Genomic DNA, 24,834 nt, shown 5'->3' with positions numbered 1-24,834 from the left:
TTTCATTTTCAACCATCTAAATTCAAATCACGATAAAATCACATGACGACCAATTATGCTCAAAACACCAATTTTATTGGCAAACCTGATTCAAAGGCTCAATCGGGAAAAAATTAGGAAGAAAACCCGGCTTTGTTGCCAATTACAACAAGGTTTAAAATAAAATTTACAATAGGATCTCAATCCCAAATTTCAACAATTTAATCAAATTTTCTTCATGACCTTAATCAAGGGATTTATAATGTTTTCTGCAACTCATTTCTAGAACCATGGAGGTAACAAAATCTGATCAAGTGACCAAAAGCATGACCAAGAACAATTCAAAACATGCATATTTATACAAGGTTTTCACAACAAGATCTACAATGAATCAACACTAGGGAAAGGTGGATTCTTCCAACTAGGAGAAGTTGAGCACAACACCAAATCAGATGCCCAATTGAGGCTATTAATCAAGAACTTTCGTTCTTCCATTTAGAAATGCCATACTCATACGAGGTTTGTGTTGATGGGTAGGGACCCATAACACCCTACCCTTTATCCCTCTTCTCATCCTAAGAAGAGACTCTACGCTGGTTGGGGTCCAACTAAACAAACCTTTCCCACAATTTTTCACTTCTGCCCTCTCCAAGGGTGAGTAATACCAAAACACCCATGCAAGAAAAATCTCAAAATTGCAAACATAAACATGAAAGGAAAACATCCAAAATAACATGGTTTTCAAATCTTCCCAACATACCCACAAACATACAAACATTGAAACAACAACAAGGTAGCAAAAGCATGAAACAAACATGAAAACTGAATAAGGGAGATGAGAAAATCCTACCTTCACAAAGAGGTAATGGCAATGAACAAGTTTGAGTAGAGTTTCCACTTCCTTCCTTCAATCTTAAAGAACTCCTCTCTAAATGTAGAGATTGGGTAACAATCTCCATAAGTCCAAGAAGGGCCTCTAAATAGGCCTCCAACTCAACCACCCAAGGGCTCAATAACTACCCCCACCCACTTGCAATTCTAGAAACTCCTAACTCAACCTACACTATGATTAAACCCTAAGTGGAGATGAGGTGAAGTAACTCAAGATAACCATGGTCAATTTTCGCACAAAGGCAAAAAGAGACTTTTTGAGTGACCTCAAAAGTCAATAAAAGGGGCTTAGGGGTTGGAAAAGACCCCTAACCCATACCCATACCCTTTGGGTATAATTATATCAAGTTTTAAGCCTTAGGAAAGAGTTTTAGAGCCAAACAAAATCTAGGAATAAAATAGGACCATCTAACTACTCTAACATTGCAGATTAAACACTAATCCAGATTAAGGGATGACTAACCTCAATTAAGAACCCAATTAGCAAACTGGCACCAACTAAACCAACTTGGGTCCAAAGGTTAAACAACTAACCCTAAATAGCACACTGAAGCACATAAACACTTGACGAGTGTCAAGCGACACTAAAAGAACATAATTATGAACATTAACATTCACTGAAAAAAGAAGATACATACATATATCTCAGAAGACAATACATGAATTACGAACAACAAGGTCTCCAAAACTAGCACAAGGAGATCAGTTATGTTCCTTCGTAGGGTTTCTCGGCTAAATATCTGCACACTCATTGCACACATCAGTAGTCCCATAAAATCACATGTACATAAATGTATACGTATCAGAAATTCACATAAATTAAAACATACATCAATAAGGGTTTCTTCATCCTGCTTAATTCTTAATCATTTAAAATCTCTTAAATCAAAGTCTCAATCCTACATTTACTAATTTCATCAACATACATATACATGAAACATTAAATGAAAATCATCAAATATATCTGAAAGTAACATCACACAACATGAAATAATAAAGTATGTTCTAAGCATCAGATAATGTCTTGACATCTCGAGTTGTGAATATCAAAATAATAGTAATGTATCACTATGCTACGATGGGTCAGGGCGAGGCCTCACATATTAATTAATATTTATTATTTTCTCATTTATAAAATATTTAAAATTAAAATGATCTCTTCAATTATCTTAAAACTAAAAGAATTACTTTAAACAATATTCCCTAATGTATCAAACATAGCAAATCTATGACCAAATCTCTTTCCATCTTGTTTCTAATTTTACACCTAACAATCATATTTGCTTTAAATATTTTGAGTTGGACATAAATGCATTTGGACAATATCAAATCTGAATGATGCACACAACACCAATTTGAATTATTTTTCCATACTTCTCAATGAGGTTTTATATTGCCCTTATTTGTATCATTGTCCATGCATGTTATAATCTACAAATTCAAACAATGTGTATTTGTCTTCGTAGAGTTTAAACATTAAATTTATTCAGAATATCTCTATAATATTTAATAAATATTAGAAATAGTTTCAAACCATTATTACTTATATTATTAAAAAAAATTTAAAAAAATTTATCAATTTAATAATGAAAAATATATATAGTATTGTTAAAAATTTATTCCAACCCAGCTCTTATTTAAAAAAAGAACTAATTTTGAGTAAATATAATTTATCCATAAGTTGGTTAATGTTTCTAATGAAAATATACATATTACATATGTATGTTAAATCAAGCATACACATCTTATAATATAAATAAATAAAACTAATGTTATAAACATGGTGGCCACCACTCTCCATCTCCTTAGGTTTGTTGCCTTGATGGTGCGGTTTCTAGCGGATGAGTGCCTCCGTGTGTGGAAAGGCCTGATGAAGAGAAGAAGTGTTTAATTATATATATTCTTTATATGTTTAGTTACTTGCACTCTTACCTCCTGGGCGTATTGACTTAAAAAAAATTTATCAAATTTAAAAACAGAATAAAGAAGTATAATATACTATGAGAAACATAATGATGCCACTCAAACTTCCCATATTTGGGAAATTAAAAACTAGAGAGTGGAGATATGTGAATAGTTATTTCTCTTTAAACAATTAATGTGAATTACATTTGACAATTGGCCTCTGGTGATATTTTCATCTACGACCTCTAGATTGTTGTCAGCTATGCGATCCTCGTTTAGCTTTAGATGACTTCATAAAATTGCGGCCAATGTCAGGGAGGTCTTTGGGCTCAATGAATTTGATAGAGCACCTCTTCTTTTCTTTCTCTGCCAATTGGTATCCTTCATTAAGCATCTTTCTCTTACCAGGGTCAAACCTCACATTATCAATTTGGGGTTGAATAGGAACAGGGTTCATTTGGTTCTTGCTTGGATCCATTAATGGCTACCCACGGTCCTCATGTTCCTTCAATTTGAGTTTGTGAGAGGGCAGAGAAGACCCAATTGCACGAGTTGAAACATTCATCAAATTTCGATTACAATGAGTGCTCTGCTAATTTTGAGAATGTAAGTTTATAAACCTCTGTTCCTTAACATTCCCATCAATAGCTCAAATGTTTCCATTGTCATCCATTCCATCAAAGATCTCTAACATTTTGATTGGTGCAATCGGAGCTGTTAAGAAGGCACCCTCATCTAATGGTGGATAAGATAGGCCAATCTCATCATCTTTGACATCTTTTGATGATGATGGGCCTAATGCAGTAGTCTCCATCCAGGCATCTGCAAGCTTTTTCCAATCATTGACTAGCACCTTAGCCATTGAACAGACTTGTTGTGAATGGTCTCTTCGCAGTCTATTCACCACTCTCCCAATTTGAGTTATCTCAAGAGTGCCCACAGAGAGCTCCATCAACTCCAATTGTCTTAAACACTCCTTCACCTGGTATTCTGACTCTTCAGGATCTAACAAGATTCCTCTGATCCTCTCAACTTCTCTGATAACCTCAGACTCCTCCTGTATCTCCTCTGTAAGATGTTTTGCCTCATCATAACAAGTGTAATGACTATGGTTATCAATAGCTTTCTTTCTCTCATCATGAATTCCATGCTTCTCCTTCACATGATTATGCTGCCCTTGAGCAGCTGCTACTCCTTTGATGTTATCAACCCCTGCCAATGTCAATGCATTGCATTCCCTACACCTAACATACCCAATTGAGAACAATCTCTGAGCAATCCTCTCCCTCCCTGCCATCAACTCTTGAGGATATTCACAAGTTGCAATTGCAATGGCTTCTTCAATCAGAATGCATATATCAGTCTCTCCACTCTCAAATAATTCCCTCAATCTTTCCATCATGAATGTTTTTTTCTATACCCAAAGTCAGATTGGCAATTCACACAACATCAAATGCTCCAGTTTGCTTCGCAATATAATCAAAATCCACAATAGAAAGCAAGGATTTCTTGTTTCCTTGTATGCCCCTAAATAAAGACCCTGAAGCGACGTGATTGTAACTCAATAGACGCAACTTTCAAAGTAAGGAAATCAACAAAATGATTTCAACAATCCAATCCTTACTATCCACAAAATACCAAGAGTGCAATACCTGAAAGACCCGCAACTTATAAAATTCCAGCTCGATTCAATGCAAGACAAAACTTTAGACCTTTTTCCCTATAATTTATTGATTCAATTTTCCTTTCTATTTTTTTTGCTGACAATTATATAACCCTTTAGATCAATCAGTTGATTCAAAAAGAATCATTTTCTTCACCTGTTTCTCAGTTTAGGACTGCACTATATCATATTCGCACTATTCTGAATGCATTGCATTTGAGCAACCCCACAAAATCTTTTGCCAATTTATGCTATTATTTACTGCTATTCAAATTTAGAAACCCAAAAAATTTCTCTGTTGATAGTTGTACCTACATTGTCAATTGAATCTAAACAAGATAAAATTTCTTTCCTCGCCAAGCAATTAATCTGCAGTGCTTAAAGTGCTTTTCTGTGTGATCTGGGAAACATTCTATATTACTTAAAACCTAACTTTGTGATAAGGAAATGAACGGCTGATTGAAAGAATGAGAAAGTGTTACCCAGACATTTTATGGAAAGTTTTAATGTTTTAATTAAATTAATTAATCAAAGAGAGAGAGAGATTAATCATAAAGAAAAATTAAACTTTCTCTCTCCCCGTACTTTTCTCTCTCCACGTACTAAAACTTTTAGAGAGAAGTACAGGTTAAGGTTTTGGTTTGGGTTTTCACTCTCTCTCTTCCAACTTTTCTCTCTCTACGTACTTTTTTCTCTCCACGTACTAGAACCTTTTAGAGAGAAGTACATTGTTTGAGTTAGGGTTTGAGTTTTCACAATCAATTTTTCTCTCTCCATGTACTAGTCATACTCTCTCTCCCCGTGCTCCAACTTTTTGACCTAATCCTAACCCGAACAATTCTAACCCAAACTCCAACCTTAAAATAACTTTTGGCTGGAAATAAACTTCACAAGTCAACTAGAATGAATTTAAAGGTGACAGTGAGAAAAGAAAGCCCGAGTTAGAGCAACATGAACTATGGTTTCAAGGTGCCATATTATTTTGAATATATGTTACTTAGCCATCCATGCGAGTCAAGATTTGCAGTTAGATAAATATACCAGTAAATGGGTTGTTTGAAGAGGTGATAGCATGAGAAATGTGTCAAAAAACTTAAATGGTAATGGTGTGATCAAAGGCACGTGCATTGTTTTCTTTGTAATTTGTGGCCTGGTTAGATCTCAAACAAAGCTTCCCACTCTTGTTGGCAGCCATGGGCATAGAAAGAATAAAAACCATTTAACTAAACGCCTTAACAAAGTGTGTGAAATGCTTGACTGAATGCATCTAAATCGCAACTCATATAGTCTACATGGCATTTAAAAAGGGGGTACTCAACATGGACCTGTGGACTTGGAGATAGCTTGACTCGCGAAGGAGCCTTTGATCACATTGCACCTTTGCCTGAGATGAGAGAAGAGTTGTATTTAAAACATGCTTCAATTTAATGTGTGGTGACAGCCAAAGTCAGTAATCTTCCCATTCTTCATCATTGTCACTCCGAGCTAATACAACCAATTCAATCTTTTGGTCTCCCAGATAGAATTACAGCCACACATATGAATGATTTGATTCATAATTTGTAAGATGGAAATGCATAGATAGTTGTTTGACCATTGATCATATTCTTATATTATTTAGAAAAGTCAGTTGGAGAGTCAATCTCAATACATCTCAAATGTGAAGCTCCGAGATGTGTCTAACCGTTTGACGAAATGCCAAGTCTAGGGACATCTACATTCATAAAACAGAGCTACTGAATTGTTTGACAAAATACCTCTATCGCATATAAGACGGGTGCATTGTATAGAAAAAGTGAAACAAATGGCATTGATAATGGATTGAAAAACATCTCATGAATGCTCAAGGCAATGATGAAGTCATATTTTTGGCAATACAAGCGTCTATCTGAGTATAAGAGATGGAGAGGTCAGATGGAAATGCATAGTGGGAAAATCTAAAATAGTCTATAGCCGGCAAAAGTCCACTGGAAATATAAATGCATGTAAACTATTCGACAAAATGCCAAGTCAAAGGTGTGTTCATATTGTTTGACGAAATGCCTTTCGTGCATCTAAAAGTTGGATTCTCAAAGTGAAGTAAAGATTTTGGTGAAGTTTTATAATTGAAGAAGATTTAACATCAAGTTTGATATAAAGAAAAGTGGCTATTGATTCCGCACTATTGCCAGGACAGCTCGTGACAGGTGACAATATGAGGTATCAATTTCAAGGTAAAGAACCTCCTGCAATACTGAAAAGCATGCTTCTCAAAATATCAAACACAAAGATGGGGCATTTAGAAGTTGCAGACTTTTAGAAAATGATGAGCAAAGAAGATAAATCACCCTTGGTACATTGAATGCTAGAAAATTTTCTAGCCCATGTAGGAGTACATCCGCTCATAGTTCAATGTGTGGAATTGGAAGGCAGACTTGACTCAGTTGCTGGCAGCACCTACAGATCATGGAACGAGTTCAGGGAATTAAAAGTTAGAAGTATTTTTGTCTAAAGTTGTCTTAGAATTTTATTGATGTATTTTGTAAAAATATCAACTTTAGAATTAACTCTAGTTGGGTTTTTCTAACTGTAGTTAAGTTTTAAGGGTTAGAGTTGGTTATGAACCATCTTCAAGTAGTCCAAACTCTAACTTTTTGGGTAGTTACGAACCCAAAAAGTTGGTGGTTCTAGATTGGATATAAATTCTTGGAAATAAATCTATTAAGGGACTTTTTGGACTTGGATACAGGGGAACACTTATGCTCTAATCATAAAGCAATTTTTGGAAAGTGTTTACAATTGTTGTTTTGTGTAATCAGTTATTTCTTTCTTTCTTGGTGCAAGAAATAAAAGGAAGTACATTTAGCGTTCTCTCTCCAAGGAATCTGGATTGTTAAAGTGTTGATTCATCTATGATTACTTTCATGGTATGATGTGAGTATTTGTGGATGGTTGAATTAGCATTGTGTTGGTGAAATTTCTCAAGCGTAGTCCTTGATAGCTCTCATTAATAGTTTACATCATTTTTTTTATGAAAATGTTGAAGGCATGTGGTGCATTCGTTGTCAATTATTTTCCTTCCTATTTTCTAAGTTCTTCTTATCTTTATTGAAAAATCTAAAATTTCATCTTACGAGGGAGTTGCCCCTCTAAACGCAGAGGAAGGCCGGATATCAAGGGCCTATCCAACTATTGTGAACAATTTGCCACATACACTCCGTTGGGCAATTTCTTTAGTGACAAACTTGTTTACCAACAAAAAGGAATGCAAATAGAAACAACATGTAATCCTCCCATAAGGCCATGGACAATTTCATGTGTCCATATTGCCAAATCTTTGGCCTTTCCAATTCACTAAACTTTTGAATGTTGATGATGATGATAATTTAAGGTTATTTTAGAATTTGACAATTTACTCATTCTATTTATCAGTCCAGAATGAGTGTTTTCATCTCCACCAAATGACATTAATCCTGTTTCAGTAAAAGTGCAAGATTGGAAAATATAATCTTATCTTTAGGTTTGGTTTTTAATTATTTTCATTGTTTAAAAAATTCCTGATTTATGTGCTTTCTGATTGGAGGTGGCTCATTTTTTTGAGGTTTCATTTTGATAAAAAAAAAAGTCTTCAAAATAAAAAAAATTCAACAAAGAGACACATGATGAAAGTTGGAACAAGTTTTGTAAAGTTTTTACAAATCAAGGTTACGGTGTTTTAGGCACTGACACCATTTTAAGTAAAATGGTAACAACTGTTGAGAAAGTTTAAAAGGTATTTAAATTTTTTTCCTAAGATTTCATTGGACAGTAAAAGGTATTTAAATTTTTTTTCTAAGATTTCATTGGACAGTTTTATGATTTTAGCAGCAATGGTTTTTACATTAACCTACAAAGGTTTTAAACACTAGAATTGATTATATATATGATATTTAAAATATAATTACACTATTTTTATTATATATATATATATACTTGAATTTTTTTAATTTTTTAAAAAATTGAATTATTTAATAAATTATTATTATAGTATTATGTGTTTTAATAATAAATTATAGTTATAGTTAAATAAATATTTATATTTATTTTAATTTATACAATTTATAGATTGTAAAGTAAATTGTTTTTACATTTGTATGATTTTTTAATGATAAATAAATAGGTGTGATATTAATGTAAATTCTAAAATTAATAAAAGTAATAAAAAATAATTTACTTTATAATATATTTATTAAAAAGTTTAAATTATTTATATATATTTAATAATTTCAATAGTTTGATTCATGGACAAGTTAGTAGATAAAATTATGTTAAAATAAATTGAATTCAAAGGCTCACTGAATATGGCAAGAAAACTCTAAATCCTCATAGAACAATAATACAAGTAAAAAAAAAAAACTTCCTTTAAAATGGAGGAAACTAATGTAACTCTAATCTCTCAATACAACATAACTAAGTACATCTTAGTTATGCAACATGATCCCTCATCCTTAAAACAAAAATTATCACCAAATATAAAAAATTCAAAAGATTGAAATACTTAGTGCAAATGATACTCAGGAATAAAATAGTCATAAAAATGATTACTGATTATGTGAGCAACATCAACATAGAAGTTGAAAGAAGCAATTTTATTGAGGTTCTTCTTATATTTTATGTCATTTTAGTTTTAAAATAATTATATAAATCTCATAGACACAAATATTGTTTCTAATATATAACTTTTAGATATTTAGTTTCTAGTTGCATTGTTGTCATTACAATTTTTTATTTTTCATTTGAGCTAACATAGATTTTTAATTTGAGCTTTAGTGAACATATAAGTACGTAAGTGTCTTGCTACAAGCATGTTTTCTTACTCATGCAAGGCTTCTTTTAAAAATTTCATCCATGATAATGTAAAGAAACCATGAACAGTAGATCATTTCTACCTCATATCCATCATTTTTACATATTCCTACATGCACTTTCATATTTGGTGTTAGAGCATACAAGTAGAAGACCAACAAGCATTATTCAATTTAGCTTTAAACCATATCCATTTATCTTAAAATGTTGGACAGACTTCAAATTTCTCGTGCAATAGTTGCATTCCAAATGTATCCATATCTAGCAATAGTCTATCATTGAAGAATCTACTCAAAGAGTTTTGGAGCCTCTTTTAAGATTGCACTTGTATATATCCTCCAATTTCTAGAACTTGATGACACTTTAAATCTTTTCGTAAATCAATGATTTAGGGTTTTCTTTTCCAACTCTTTCCCTAATGAGCATTTGAATCCAATTTTACTTATTATATATATTTAGTGACTTGTCCACTTTTGCTAAAAAAAAAAGTATAAAATAAAAGAAGAGTATGATGTTGAAATTTAGTATTTATTGAATTCAACTATCAATTTAATAGAATTTGAATATCAAAGGAAAAACCTAGATAGTAATTTTTGATGGAATTGTATTTAAATGATTTATCTATGTATAACTCCAAAGTAATCATATAATTAGTTAGTTATTCATGTGTCTTTTCTTTTTCATTAATCCATTTATGATTTCTAACTAAACTAAGACTCTCAATTATCCTCAATATAATAATAAAAAATTTCCCTTAGATCTCTCTTTCTATGATGCTTATTTTCCTCTTTAGTCCTTGTGCTTTAATTGTAGATCAAGTATATTCCCCATTTTTTGCAAAAGGTGGGGACTCTAGTTCCATTAGAGCTCTTGCTTTCAATACAAGTATCAATTCCACTTTAGTCGAAACTTTAACTTTAATAAGGTCTCAAATTTACTTTATTCACAATCATAATTGTAACTTTGACCTTTGGTGCAGTTTTTTTTTAAAACAAATTTGAATTATTCACATTAAATCTAATTACATTTCTAACTTAACATTGAATTAAACTATAATCCTAATTAAATTTCCACCTTAACATTGAATTAAACTATAATCCTCATTGAATTGTATGAAACTTTATCAAAATATTTAAAATTAAAGATCAGATCTCTCCTCAAACAAACAATAAATTTGAAGTTGAGCACAATATGGCTTATTAAAGGTAGCCATTAAAAAATAATGTTGTTATAAAGTTAAGCTAGAATAAATTACACTGTGTAAAAAATGACAATCCAAATGACTAGAACTTGAGTAGGACAAATAAGGGGAAAAACATGTAAATCATCGATTGGAGAACTTATACATGACTACATCAAATATACAATGAGACCAAACCAAGCATATCTAGTTTGACCAAGAAGAGAGCCTTTATAGATACAACAGGAAAAACATAAAAACATTACAATTTATCATCGAGTTGTGTATACTTATGTTAGTATGTCGTTCTATTATTTCCAATAATAGACATCTTTCTTGAACTGTGAATATGGAGAAGAGACCTATAACATGATATGAAAATAAAATCTCAAAACCTAAATTTCTTGATACAAAACACAGATGGACATTTTCTTTTTTAAATGCTAAATAAAATAGATTGTCTGAGAGTATCAAAAATAAAATCATTATGTACGCCACGACCCAAAAAAAAAATTTCCAATTCAAAGCTTACGACCAAATACTGTAGGGAAATTGAGTTTATGACAATCTCTTTTAAAGGAGCACTTAGCAAGCACAATCTTCAAGCATTTCAGCATATCACCCACTAGAAACTTAATATGAAGGAGAAATACATTGACCACTCCATCTTTTGACTTGGATAGATTTGTGCACTTTAGTTCCTAAATTTTCTTTCTTGAAGTTTATAACTCCATTTCATATTATACATTTGACTAAGTTCATTTTTGGAAGAAGTTTAAGTCAATAGAATTTATTAATGGAAAACAAAAGAACTATTATTTGTTTATCCATATCTAATATTTAAAATACTTGTATTTCAAGGAAGTACGTGTTCACCACGATGACATTGAGAAAGTTGGCAAAGTGCATATATAAAATGGTGGAAAAATAAACATGTTTTGTTTGACGGCAAGAACAGTTGGTAAGTCATAGTATATCACGATATATATTTTATTACATGCAATTTGTGAATGTGGTACTTATTGAATAAAGGAAATATTTCAATAGAAGTTTCATAAAGTCGGCATAGAACGTGGCACTTGCACAGTATTTAAGGTCAGTGGTTGTAACCAGATATTTAAGATGCATGTCACAAAGTTTTTGCCAAATGGCAGTTTTGTATGGTGGACTTCAAAGGCTTTTAGTTTGTGGTTATGTTTGTGGGTATTTTGAAAAACATAGTACTCTGTGGTTTCCATTGTGAAAAGTTTTTTGTTTATCTCTGCAACTTGTAAATACTTGCTATCTTCTTAGAGAATGACATGAATACTGCTGGATACACTCTTCTTGATTAAGAATATAGATCTTTGCGTGACGATTATTGAAAGGTTTGTTGAAAATTTGTTTTGTAACTTCAGAGGTTCTAGTGACTAATTCATACTGTGAAATATGTACTGATATACTCATATTTCTTTAACTGTGCATGCATAAAATGAGATGAAAAATGGGTTCAAAGAAGAAGGCTCTTAAGGTAAAACAGGTACCTTCAAATGCATAAGGGTTTTGGCATAATGAAGCTACTAAATTCAAATGGCTTCAAGTATGTCATTGCAAAGGTATGATACAATTACCTTTTATTCATTCTGATGAAAGAGATTAAAGGAATGAAATATATTTTATTTCCTAGTTTTAGCTTTCGGAAAAGGTTGAGATTTTTTACAAGAGGCATAAATATATTTTAGTCTCAGTCGGGTCTCATTTTTAATGGAATGTATAAGAAATCTTTATAACTAGGTTATTCTGTTATAAAGAAATTCTTTTAGTTATTGACAAGATGTTTTTGAAAGAAAAAAGAAAAGCATAGTCAAGCATTTTTTTGAATTAAAAAGACAACGGTTTCAAAGAAATTTTTTAATGAAATTTTATTTATTCTTTTAGAAGAACTCCTTCAAATTTCTTTTCTGGGGCAATGAAAAACTTTTTTTAAAAAAAGGGCAAAGAAATCTGTCTCAACATGAATGAAAAATCTCGATTAATAATGTTTCTTCAAAGGCAAGAACATTTATGTCAACAACAAGTTTCAATTCTCTACAATGGTATTCCTTAAAGTTTTTATTCGAACTATCTTGAGGGCTTCAAACCCAAATCAATATTTGTACAGTTTGAAAATGGTTACTGCTAAGAGTTTTTTTAAAGGCAAGATTATATTCGAAACAAAACTGATTCCAGTTGGTTTTAAAACAATTGTTCAAAAAGGGTTTTCTAAAAACCCTAACTAGTTCAGTTGATTATGTGTAACTATTTTATTTCAAAATTTCATCTCTATTTATAGAGATCATTTGGAAATCTGAACTGATAAGGTGTGAAAAAAGGCATTGAAAGAAATAGATAAACATTTGTAAAAATTCTGAAAAGAAGTTGTGCTCAAAAGCTATATTATAAGCTTGTATACATGTATAGATGCAACATATAAATTTGTATGTATATGTGTATATGAGATTGTAAAAACAGCAAGATAGAGAAAGGGTTGAACACCCTAAGTAGTTTTTTCTATTGACTGTAAAAGAATTTGAAGGAATAAAGTTTACAGCTTCACAAAGTGGTTTTTCTCCTTATGATGAATCTCATTTGAGGAATTTTGAGGGTTTCCCATTCAGCAAAATCTATATCTCCAAACTTTGAAAGTTGGCATTTTCTTTATGTTCATGGTGAATGTCTTAATTTCCAGCAACGTGTAATTCTACTATAAATGGGTAAGGAATTGAAATCAGTATTTTTAAATTATGTCCCCATACTTCTAATTCACCCCCACCCCCCCTAGCCCCAACCCCCCCCATTCCCCTCTCAGAATTCTTACACTTCCAACAAGTGGTATTAGAGCATAGGATTCCTTTTAGGAGTTTTTCCAGGAATATTAATTGGAAGTCATGGCACAATCTAAAGGAGCTTCCCTTAATAGGGATCCACTGTTTGATGGAAATGATTATGTTTTCTTGAAAGTGATGATGGAAGCCTTTATACATTCTTTAGATGTAAGAATGTGGGATGTTGTAAAAAAAATATATACTATCCCAACAACAATCTCTACTGATGCAGATGAAAAACTAGAATTTGAATTGGATAAGAAGGCAAGATATACCCTTCTTTGTGGTCTCTCTAGAGATGTTTTTGCTAAAGTTGTTTATTGCAAGTCAACTAATGATATATGGCTCAAACTTGAAACAATATATCAAGGAGATGAAAAGTAAAAGAGTCTAAATTGATAACTCTTAAAACACAGTTTGACAATCTAAAAATGAATGAAGATGAAACCATTACTGCATACTTCTTAAGATTGATGAAGTAGTGAATGCTAGAAAGGGTCTAGGTGAAGAGATAGAAGAACATCATGTAGTTTCAAAAGTTATTAGGTTAGTATTACCTAAATTTGAAACTAAAATATCTACATTAGAAGAAAAGAAAAGCTTCTCAAAATTGACCATGTATCAACCTTAAGGAACATTAACTACATACGAAATGAGAATTAGCAATCAAGCTAGTTCCTCATCAAAATAATTAGCCTTTAAGATTGAAAAACATGACGAGAGTGATTTAGATCTAACAGATGCTTTAGAAGCATTACTGGTCAGAAAAATGAGAAAGAAATATAAAGGCAAACCTAAATGCTTCAGCTATGGTCAATTAGGACACTTCATTACAAAATTTCCAAATGTCAAACTTGAAGACTATGATGAGAAAACTGAAAAATTTTCCAAAAAGAAACCTTGGAATCAAAACAAAAGGTTCAAGGACTATAAAAAGAAAAGTCTCCTATCAAAAGAAGATTCCAATGAAGAATATAGTGATGTTGATGAAGATGGGGAAAGACTATTCATGGCTGAAATAGTCCATAACCCTAAATCTGAATCTAGTGAATCTGACTCAGATGTAGAAATAGACCTCAAAGAAGAATTTTTGAAATCTTTGCAAGAACTTAAAAGATTAAAGAAGTTAATTGCTAATCATGAAACTAAAAATCAAAAACTGCAAGAATTAAAGGAAGCAAATTTCATTATAGAAAATCAAAAACTCTTACTTGAGGAAAAGGATAAAAAATTGAATGTTTTGAAAAGGTCATCTGAAGAATCTACTAGTCAGAAAACAAAGTTCTTTTTCAATGGTTATTGTTTTAATTGTAATATTTTTGGGCACAAGGCTATCTTTTGTGGAAATAGCACTAGTCAAAGAAAAAGAAAATTTGTTAGATGCTTTAAATGCTTTCATTATGGCCATTATGCAAATCAACATAAATTGAATTTGAGACCAAAACAAATCTGGAAGCAAGTTACGACAACTGAAAAGTCCTTAATTGTTGAAACAGCTCTATTCACTCAAAAGCCTACAACATGGGTATTGGATAGTGGTTGTTCACACCATATGACTGGATGTAAAAGAAAATTGAAAACACTAAAAAATTTTGATAGAGGGTTTGTACAATTTGGTGATAATTTAGGAGCCTATATAATAGGAAAAGGCTCAATAATGCTAAATAAAGATACACCAATTCATGATGTGTATTTTGTTGAAGGTTTAAAACATAATTTGTTAAGTGTAAGTCAGATTTGTGACAGTGGATACTCTATTTGCTTTAATGCAAAAGGATGTTATATTAAAAATGGAAAGGATAGAGTCATTGCCAGTGGGTTAATAACAAGAGGTAATCTTTATAACCTAATAGATTCAACTATTCAAGAAACATCAATGGTTAATAATTGTCTAATGAGTCAAGTAGAACAAAATTGGCTATGGCATGGAAGACTAGGACATTTGAACTTTGATAATATTGCTAGAATCAACAAGAACAAAAAGGTTAGAGGACTACCACAGATTACCAAACCAAAAAATATTTGTGAAGAGTGTGTTAAGGGAAAACAAATGAGAGTTTCTTTTAAAATGAAAGAATACTCGTCAAATAGACCACTTGAATTAGTGCATACTAATTTTTGTGGTCCAACTAAAATAGCCTCACTAAATGGTGAAAAATATGTCATGATGTTCATAGATAATTATTCAAGGATGGTTTGGGTAACATTTTTGAAACATAAATCAAAAGGCTTTGAACGCTTCAAAAATTTTAGAAAGATGGTAGAAAGAGAGACTGATTTAAAACTGAAAAGTTTAAGATTAGATAGGGGAGGAGAATTTACCTCTCAAGAATTCATTGAGTACTATGAAAAACATGGCATAAAAAGACAATACTCTATTGCTAGGACACCATAGCAAAATGGTGTTGTAGAAAGAAAGAATAGAACTATAAAAGAAATGGCTAGAACCATGTTGAATGAACCAAAACTACCTGATAAATTTTGGAAAGAAGTTGTTCATACAACTATTTATATTCTTAACAAAGCACAAATCAGAGTTAGAATAGCTTATACTCCATATGAATTATGGAATGGAAAAATAATAAATATCAAGAATTTTAAGGTTTTTGGATACAAATGTTTTATCAAAAAGAATGATGATTCTCTAGAAAACTTTAATCCAAGATCTGATGAAGGAATCTTCTTGGTTACTCCATGCATAACAAAGCTTAAAAATGCTATAATAAAAGGTTGAACAAAGTTGTAGAAGCTATAAATGTCATATTTGATGAAAATTATATGTGCTATAATAATAAAGAAGATCATGAAGATTCATCTTTTCAAAAATCAAAAACTATACATGATGAACATACTAAAAATGATAAAACTAAACTTGCTGATGAAAATGAAATTGTTGATAAAACTGAACCAAAAATCTGCTCAATTCCTAATATAATTAGTGCTGGTTCGAAAATAAAAACTTCTTCTAGAATAATATCTAAGAGATATCCTAAGTCTCAAGTTATTGGAGATGTAGATAAAGGAATTTTAACTATAAGAAAAGCCAAAATAGGTGAACAAGCAAACATTGCAAAACATTTTTGCCTAATATCAGATTTTGAACTAAAAAGTGTTGTTGAAGCTTTATCAAATTCCTGTTGACAAAATGCTATGCAGGAAGAAATAAATAAAATAGAGAAAAACAAGACTTGGGAACTTGTTCCCAGACCTAATGATAAAAATGTCATAGGAGGCAAATGGATATTTCAGAACAAATTGAATGAAGAAGGTAAAATGATAAAAAATAAAGCTAGATTTGTCTATAAAGGTTATGCTCAGCAAGAAGGAATCAATTTTGGTGAAACCTTTGCACCAATTTCAAGAATGGAATCAATCAAAAAATTTCTTGCTTATGCCAATCATAAAAAATTCACAATTTACCAAATGGATGTTAAAAATGCCTTCTTAAATGAGTACCTTGTAGAGGAAGTTTATATGGAATAGCCAGAAGGTTTTGAATCTTCTAACAAACCTAATTATGTGTACTGACTAAAAAAGGCTTTGTATGGCTTAAAACAAGCTCCTAGGGTTTGGTATTCCAGGTTGGATAAACATTTAACTTCAAATGGATTTTCTCGTAAAAAGGCAGATAGCCCTTTTGTATATCAAAGTGATAAATGATGACATTTTGGTGGTAGAAATTTATGTGGATGATATCATTTTAAAGTCTACTAATGATGATTTAGCAAAAAATTTCTCAAAAATCATGGAATCTTAGTTTGAGATGTCAATATTATGTGTGCTCACATTTTTCCTTAGTTTGCAAGTCTCGCAGCTTGAACATGGATTATTTCTTTCTCGAACTAAATATGCCAAAGAAATGTTGAGAAATTTTAATATGGCTAAATGCAAACCTATCAGCACTCCTATGCAAACTTGCTACAAACTAATAAAGAATGATGATTCAACTTCTATTAATCAGACTCTTTATATATCTATGATTGGAAGTTTTCTATATCTAACTATATCTAGACCTGATATAATGTAAGTAGTATGTATGGTGTCAAGATTTCAATCTGATCCAAACCAATCTCATCTTAATGCAATGCATAGAATACTGAAATACATTCAAGGCACTCTTGATTATGGTTTATGGTATCCTCATAGTAATAATTTTACACTTACTGGTTATACTAATGTAGATTGGGGTGGATCTAATGATAAAAAGAGAACCAATGGTGTTGGCTTCTTTCTTGGTGAGTATTTGGTTGCTTGGCATAGCAAGAAATAGGATTGTGTAACTTTATCCACTTGTGAATCTGAATATGTTGCTGCTACAGCATGTTGTACTCAGTTAATTTGGATGGATTATCAATTATCTAATTTGGGCATTCAAGTTTCAAAACCTATTTCAATAATGTGTGATAACATGAGTGCTATCCAATTGAGCAAAAATCTAGTTATGCACTCATGTACAAAACACATAGCCATCAAACTTCATTTCTTGAGAGATAAAGTTCAAAATAATGAATTCAAATTGGTTTATGTGCCTACTCAAGGACAGGTAGCAGACATTTTTACAAATGCACTAACAAGAGAACTATTTGAATAGCTAAGAACATGATTGGGAGTCTTCTCTGAATCAATGCTGGCATAAAAAATCTTCCTAATAACTATTTTGTGTTAGGTTTATGCTCCTCTCACAGAAATTATTCATGAAAAAGCAGATGGTCAAATTTTTTTGATGTAAAATTTTGTGGGAGTAATCAACATTTATCAAATTTGGTCTCACATGTTTGGTTTCTCATATTTGGTTTAGCATTTTCCAGAATTGGTTTATCAAATTGGTTTCAAATTTGGTTTCTTAGCATCTCAACATTGTATGATGGTTTCTTAGATTGGTTTATTAGATTTTTGGTTGATGGTTCAGATTTTTTCTGATGTTTTTAGATCAACATTTTATGGTAAATCAACATTTTTTTTATACTCATTATCTTCTATATATAAGTTGAAATTATTCAAAGTCACCTTGTATATATGAGACAATATCTTACATGTATAAGTTGATTTTTTCTCTCACCTTGTATATATGAGATAGTGAAAAATTTTGCATCAAAAATGGGGGAGATCGTTGACCATGACGACATTCAAAAAGTTGGCAAAATGCGTATATAAAATGGTGAAAAAATAAACATGTTTTATTTGACAGCAAGAAACGCTGGTAAGCCATAGTATATAATGGTATATATTTTATTACATGGCATGTATGTATAAATGGAATTTGTGAATGTGGTACTTATTGAATAAAGGCAATATTTCAATGGCAGTTTCATAAACTTGGCATAGAACATGGCACTTGCACAGTATTTAGGGTCACTTGCTATACACAGATATTTAAGATGCATGTCACAGAGTTTTTTCCAAATGTTAGTTTTGTATGGCGGACTTCAAAGTTTTTTAGTTTGTGGGTATTTTGAAAAACATAATACTCTATAGTTTCCATTGCAAAAAAAATTTTGTTTATCTCTGCAACTTGTAAATACTTGTTGTCTTTTTGGAGCATGACATGAATACTGTTGGATACACTCTTCTTGATTACAAATACAAATCTTTGTGTGATGGTTATTGAAAGGTTTGTTGAAAATTTATTTTGTAACTTCAGGGATTCTAGTGACTAATTCATACTATAAAATATATACTAATATACTCTTAATTCTTTACCTATGCATGCACAAAATGAGATGAAAAATGGGTTCAAAGAAGAAGGCTCTTAAGGTAAAATAGGTACCTACAAATGCATAAGGGTTTTGGTATAATCAAGCTAATAAATTCAAATAGCTTCAGGTATGTCATTGAAAAGGTATGATACAGTTACCATTTATTCATTCTGATGAAAGAGATTAAAGGAATGAAATATCTTTTATTTCCCAGTTTCAGTTTTTGGAAAAGGTTGAGATTTTTTACAAGAGGCATAAATATATTTCTGTCTCAATTGGGTCTAATTTTTAATGGAATGTATAAGAAATATTTATAAATGGGTTATTCTGTTATAAAGAAATTCTTTTAGTTTTTGAAAAATGTTTTCGAAATAAAAAGGAAAAGCATAGTCAAGCATTTTTTTTAATTAAAAAGACAAGGGTTTTGAAGAAAATTTTTAATGAAAGTTTTTTTATTCTTTTAGAAGAAATCCTTCAGATTTCTTTTGTGGGGCAATGAAAAACTATTTTTTAAAAAGGGCAAAGAAATCTATCTCAACATGAATGAAAAAGCTAGATTAATATTGTTTCTTCAAAGGGAAGAACATTTATGTCGACAATAGCTTTCAGTTCTCTATAATGGTATTCCTTAAAGTTTTTATTCAAAATATATTGACGGCTTCAAACCCAAATCAATACTTGTACAGTTTGAAAATGGTTACAACTAATAGTTTTTTTAAAGGCATGATTATATTCAAAGCTGAACTAATTCCATTTTTTTTTAAAACAACATTTCAAAAGGGGTTTTCTAACAACCCTAAGTAGTTTAGTTGATTATGTGTAACTATTTTATTTCAAAATTTCATCTCTATTTATAGAGATCATTTGTAAATCTAAAGTGATAAGGTGTGAAAAAGGGCATTGAAAGAAATAGATAAACATTTGTAAAAGTTCTGAAAAGAAGTTGTGCTCAAAAGCTATATTATAAGCTTGTATACATGTATAGATGGAACATATACATTTTTCTTTATATGTGTCTATGAGATTGTAAAAACAACAAGACAGAGAAAGGGTTGAACACCTTGAGTAGTTTTTTCTACTAATTGTAAAGGAATTTGAAGCAATAAAGTTTATAGCTTCATGGAGTGGTTTTTCTCCCTATGATGAATCTCATTTGAGAAATTTTGAGGGTTTCCCACTCAGCAAAATCTGTGTCTCCAAACTTTGTGAGTTGGCATTTTCTTTCTGTTCATGGTGAATGTCTTAATTTCCAACAATGTGTTATTCTACTATACATGGTTAAAGAATTGAAATTACTTATTTTTAAATTAAGTCTACATAGTTTTGATTCACACCCCCCCGCCCAACCAGAACTCTTACACTTCCAACATAAATGTTCATTAGTAGTTCAATTGGCACTCATAATTTAATAAAGGTCATGAATTCATCATAATTACTGTTTAAACAAAATGTATCTTTTCTATGTTGATAATAATCTCAATAAATAGATTAAAAGTCTAAAATGATCTCAAATTATTGTACATCAATTTTGCAAAGATAATATGCCTGTCTAGGAAAAGTGATACAAGTGGTTATTCATGATATTGCACTAGCCTATTCCAAAAATTGGAAGAAGTCTCGATTTTGAACCCATGATACAAAGAGTTTTTCTTCCAATTCACTAATCTACAACATTTTTCCATTCTTTCAAAATAGACCATAGATTTTAAATAAATTCCCTCGATGTTTGGATCTAATGAACGTAAATCACCTCTACCATTGTGTTGAATACAATGTACCCACTTGAGGTTATTTTCAAACCACTTCTCCCTCTCAATTAGTCTACAAGAACTCACAAGTATCATGTTTAGATCATCAAAAACATAATTAGAGTACATCCAAAATAGTGAATAGTAAAACTTATTAGGTCTTTTTTGAGGTTGACATAATTATAACTTTGACATACATTCATTTTGTAACTTGTAATTTTTATGCATTTTTCAAATTCCAAATTATAATTTTTATAGTATAGTATACAAAATGGTAAAAAATCAATTTGGATAGATCACTCGCTAAAGTGTCATAAATTAGATTTAGCAAGAATACAAAGATTCTACATCAAAGGAAATTTGACTAGCATAGGGTGATTTGCCAATTCACTACCTTCTAAATGTAGAAGTGCTTTGGATTTTATTTCTCCTTTCCCTGGTATAAGGATCTATAAATGATATGTAATAAAATTTATGAAAGAAAATGATATTAAATGATAAAGATGAGAATCCTAGGTCACCTTCAGAGCTAGTAGAGGATGCAAGTTTAGGTCTAAAAAAGACTTTCAAGCTACAAAAGAAACTAAAATCAAGCTAGATCCAAAATTTATAGATTGGAATATAAAAACTATGGAAATATAGAACAAGTCAAATTGTAAGATATAGGTCAATTTCTCAAGTATTTGTCAATCTTTATATAGGTTAAGGTTGAACTCTATATGTACTATAGAAATATAGATGTTTTGAATTTCTGACAAAAATTGTAGCCCTAGTTCTCTCAATTTGGATTCTAAACACTTAAAAAAATTCTCCTACACACAAGAAAGAGGAAAATATGTTTGTAGGAATGGGCTATCCTCTGTCAATCCCTAATTTAGGAATTAAGAAAGAAATTAAATAAACAAAACACTATTATGTAGTAGAGATAAACCTAATAATGGTTATATGATGCCAATGTAGATGCAACTTATTACTCGAATATTTTAGTGGGAGAGTTAGTTAAATTAATTTTAGAGATACAGAGATGGAGAGTGAGAGAGATTAATTCCCCACTATTCAAAAATTCTCTCTCTCCATGTACTACCTCTCTCTCTACATACTTTTCTCTCTCCCCATACTAAAACCTTCTCTCTCCCTGTACTAAAACCTTCCCTCTCCCTATCCTAAAACCATCTCTCACTACTTACTACCTCCCTCTACATACTCAAACTTCTAGAAAGAGGTTTAGGTTTGGGTTGTGCCTTCAATCAAAGTATACAGGTTGGAGGCAGTTATTAACATTTTATTTTGTAGAGAGAAGTTCCTAACAAGATACAAATTCAAAAGTAGAATAAGAAGCACTTATACATGTATGCAGTCGTTAACTATAGAACTGAGCACATGAGTTGCTTGTTAGCAATGTAAGATCCAAGCCATCAAATGCAAGCTATAGGTTTGATAGAATGATATCAATGAATCTTAAATCCCATGTGTGATGACCCATAGAAAATAAGCATTCTCAATATTAGATTATCAATGAAATGTTTGACATTATGTCTTCAAGGAAATGTAGTGGCAAATGTAAGTAATGTGGTGAGAGAGCCCAATCTTATAATGTTTCTGTCCACATAAGACAAGACACGTGAGTTGTTTGAATAATGACCTCCATTCCCATAATCCACGAGCATGTAGAATTAGTTATAGAAATTTTTTCCATATGTTGATCGAATACCTTGTTGGGTGGCAATGCCTCATATTTTCAACATAGACAAGGCAAGTGAACTATTTGGATTTATGTCTCAACCAAACCATAACCTAATGCTTCTCCTTGCATCAAGTGATGGGAGAGAACTTTGATTCAATTACAAGAGAACCCTGGACCATCAAGGCATATGTATCATCAGTCCATCTAGTGGTAGGATGCAATGTGCAAAGAATTGTTATAAAAACATTTCTCTTTCGACTGGCAATGTGTTCGTCTAATTTGGCTTAGTGAATATTGATTCAGTGAAGAAAAATTGATCATTTTTAGAGAAGTAACTCATTCTCATTCCCATCCTATGACATAAATCCTTGGTGATGGAAGATTGATAATAATTTCAGCAATAAAATTGGTGAGTTGAAAGGTTATAGCATCAAAAATGCTTGTTAACTGTTCAACATTATATCCAAAACAGAGCTGGAAATGTCTATGGATATACGCATGTGCAATCAATTAGGATAGACCAAGCATATGAATAGTTTGATTCTATACTAAAAAATATTTTCTCCTCCAGCTTGTGCATAGATGAATCTATGTTATATTCACATTCCTTTTCTTCTTTACTATGCAACCTAAGTTTTAAATATGGTGGAGACTAGGGGGAGTCAAGTTTGAAAAAGGCAAGATGTTTGACAGAATGCTTGGTGTGCTTGAAGTCATTGAAAATAAATTTTATTATGTAGAGTCTCCCAATTTATACCCTCGTGGTCTATTTAAGTGTGATGTGATTGTGCAATAACATTAGGAATATAATTTGAGTTCACCAAAGTGATTAGAAATCCAAATTAAGGCTCATGATATCAATCTTTGGGGAAGGCATTTGGAAATTTTCCTGAGACTTGACATGAAAAAGGTGATGATGCGTGATAAGTGTTTGATAGAATGCTCCAAATCCTAGGCTGCAGCCATGAAGTCATCAAACAAGAGAGGTGGCAAGTGTGAAGGTAACCTACTACCTTGCCACAATATGTGATTCTTTGAGTTGAAATAATATAAGGTTAAGTATTTAGATTTTAGATGCCGTGATTATAAATGCAGCAAGGGATATGTATGGATGGAGAGTTGATGTTGGGATGATTATACAAGCATGATAAAAGAATATGAAGATGGAAGGCTACCTCAATGAAATTAGCATTGTGGTCTTTTCTCCACAGTATATTTTTAATCATCTTGTAGTAAAAAGTGGCCTATGTCACTTATTGTAACTAGAGATAGGATTTAGATTCTTGATTCATATGAGTTAGCTTTAGTTTTTGAATGCATGCCAAATTCAAAACTCCAACTTAATAAGTGGTTACAAACCCAAAAAGTTAGTTGAGCCAGAATGACTTATAAATTCACAAATCTCATTGTAATGGGGGACTTTTGGACTTAGAGATAGGAAACACTTATGTATTGATAACAACACAAGTTTTGGAAAGTGTGTACAATTTTTCTTCTTGTAATTAGTCATTTATTATGATCTTGGTGCTAAGAAATAAAAGAAAGTACTGAAATGTCCCTTTACTGATTTTGCATGATATTTCTAGCCTCAAATCAGACCTTTAAAATCAAACAACCAATATTACAAAGATCTGCCAATTTCTCAATAAAACCCAAATCGGGTATGTCCAAATTAGTGCCAAAAACTTCACAACTTCACAATTTTTTATTAAATCTGAGAATGGAAATTTTTACAAAAATTTCAGCAGCATAACATCCTACAAAATGAGATTTCCAGATTTGTATAGCCTTTACACAACAGCTCACAAATGTAGGACAAAACTATGCTCAATCGGGCTCTCGAAATTAACACAAAAATGCCCGAAAACACCACAAAAACACTCATAAACTATCTCAAAAGTTTAATCATGACACAATACATATATTCAGCTCTATTTTAACATCATAAAGTCTGAAATATAGTAGCAACCCAAAATGATATGAAACACTCAACTGAAAACACCAAACTCAAACCAAAAATAACCCCAAAAACCCACAAATCGGCACTATTCAGCACAAAGGAAAACTCTGTATGAGCATGCACATGGAATGGCTTCAAACTCCCATCCTTAGCCTTCCTAGAAACCTAAAAACTCCCATTCTTGGGTCTCCTTCTCCACAGGTTTGGCAGCCTCTGAAGAACAACAAGAAAATTAGCAAGAATCAAGTTCTAGAATGAGCCCAAAATGCCTCCAAACCCCCTTAAAAGAGGTCATAACCCTAACTCACGTCCAAGAGGGGTTAATAAAATATAATTTAATAATAATTTTTATTTATTAGTCCATTGGTTTCCAAAGATTAGCCCCTTTTTCCGAACTTCACCTTTTTGGAGCCTGCTTGCCTTAGCAAAGTTTATTATTTTTTAATTATTTGAAAAGGGGA

At 31.5% G+C, this 24,834-nt stretch overlaps 1 protein-coding gene across 1 annotated transcript; it reads right to left on the bottom strand.

Annotated features, from left to right (window-relative positions):
* Positions 1-3,424: 3,424 nt before the first annotated feature.
* LOC149543739 (putative mediator of RNA polymerase II transcription subunit 26b) lies at positions 3,425-4,174 on the bottom strand. Its single transcript, XM_089795833.1, has one exon. The coding sequence runs from the start codon at positions 4,172-4,174 to the stop codon at positions 3,425-3,427; it is 750 nt and encodes a 249-aa protein (XP_089651959.1).
* Between the last annotated feature and the right edge of the window lie 20,660 nt (positions 4,175-24,834).

This window comes from Cupressus sempervirens, chromosome 8, assembly GCF_028749045.1.
Source record: "Cupressus sempervirens isolate cs-2001-9-10 chromosome 8, ASM2874904v1, whole genome shotgun sequence".
In the NCBI taxonomy this organism is placed as follows: Eukaryota; Viridiplantae; Streptophyta; class Pinopsida; order Cupressales; family Cupressaceae; genus Cupressus; species Cupressus sempervirens.
The sequence above is the reverse complement of the archived record's forward strand: the minus strand, read 5'-3'. Positions and strand labels throughout refer to the sequence as shown.

Coding starts and splice junctions, on each gene's coding strand:
- LOC149543739 (XM_089795833.1), bottom strand. CDS start 4,174: ATGGAAAGATTGAGGGAATTATTTGAGAGTGGAGAGACTGATATATGC.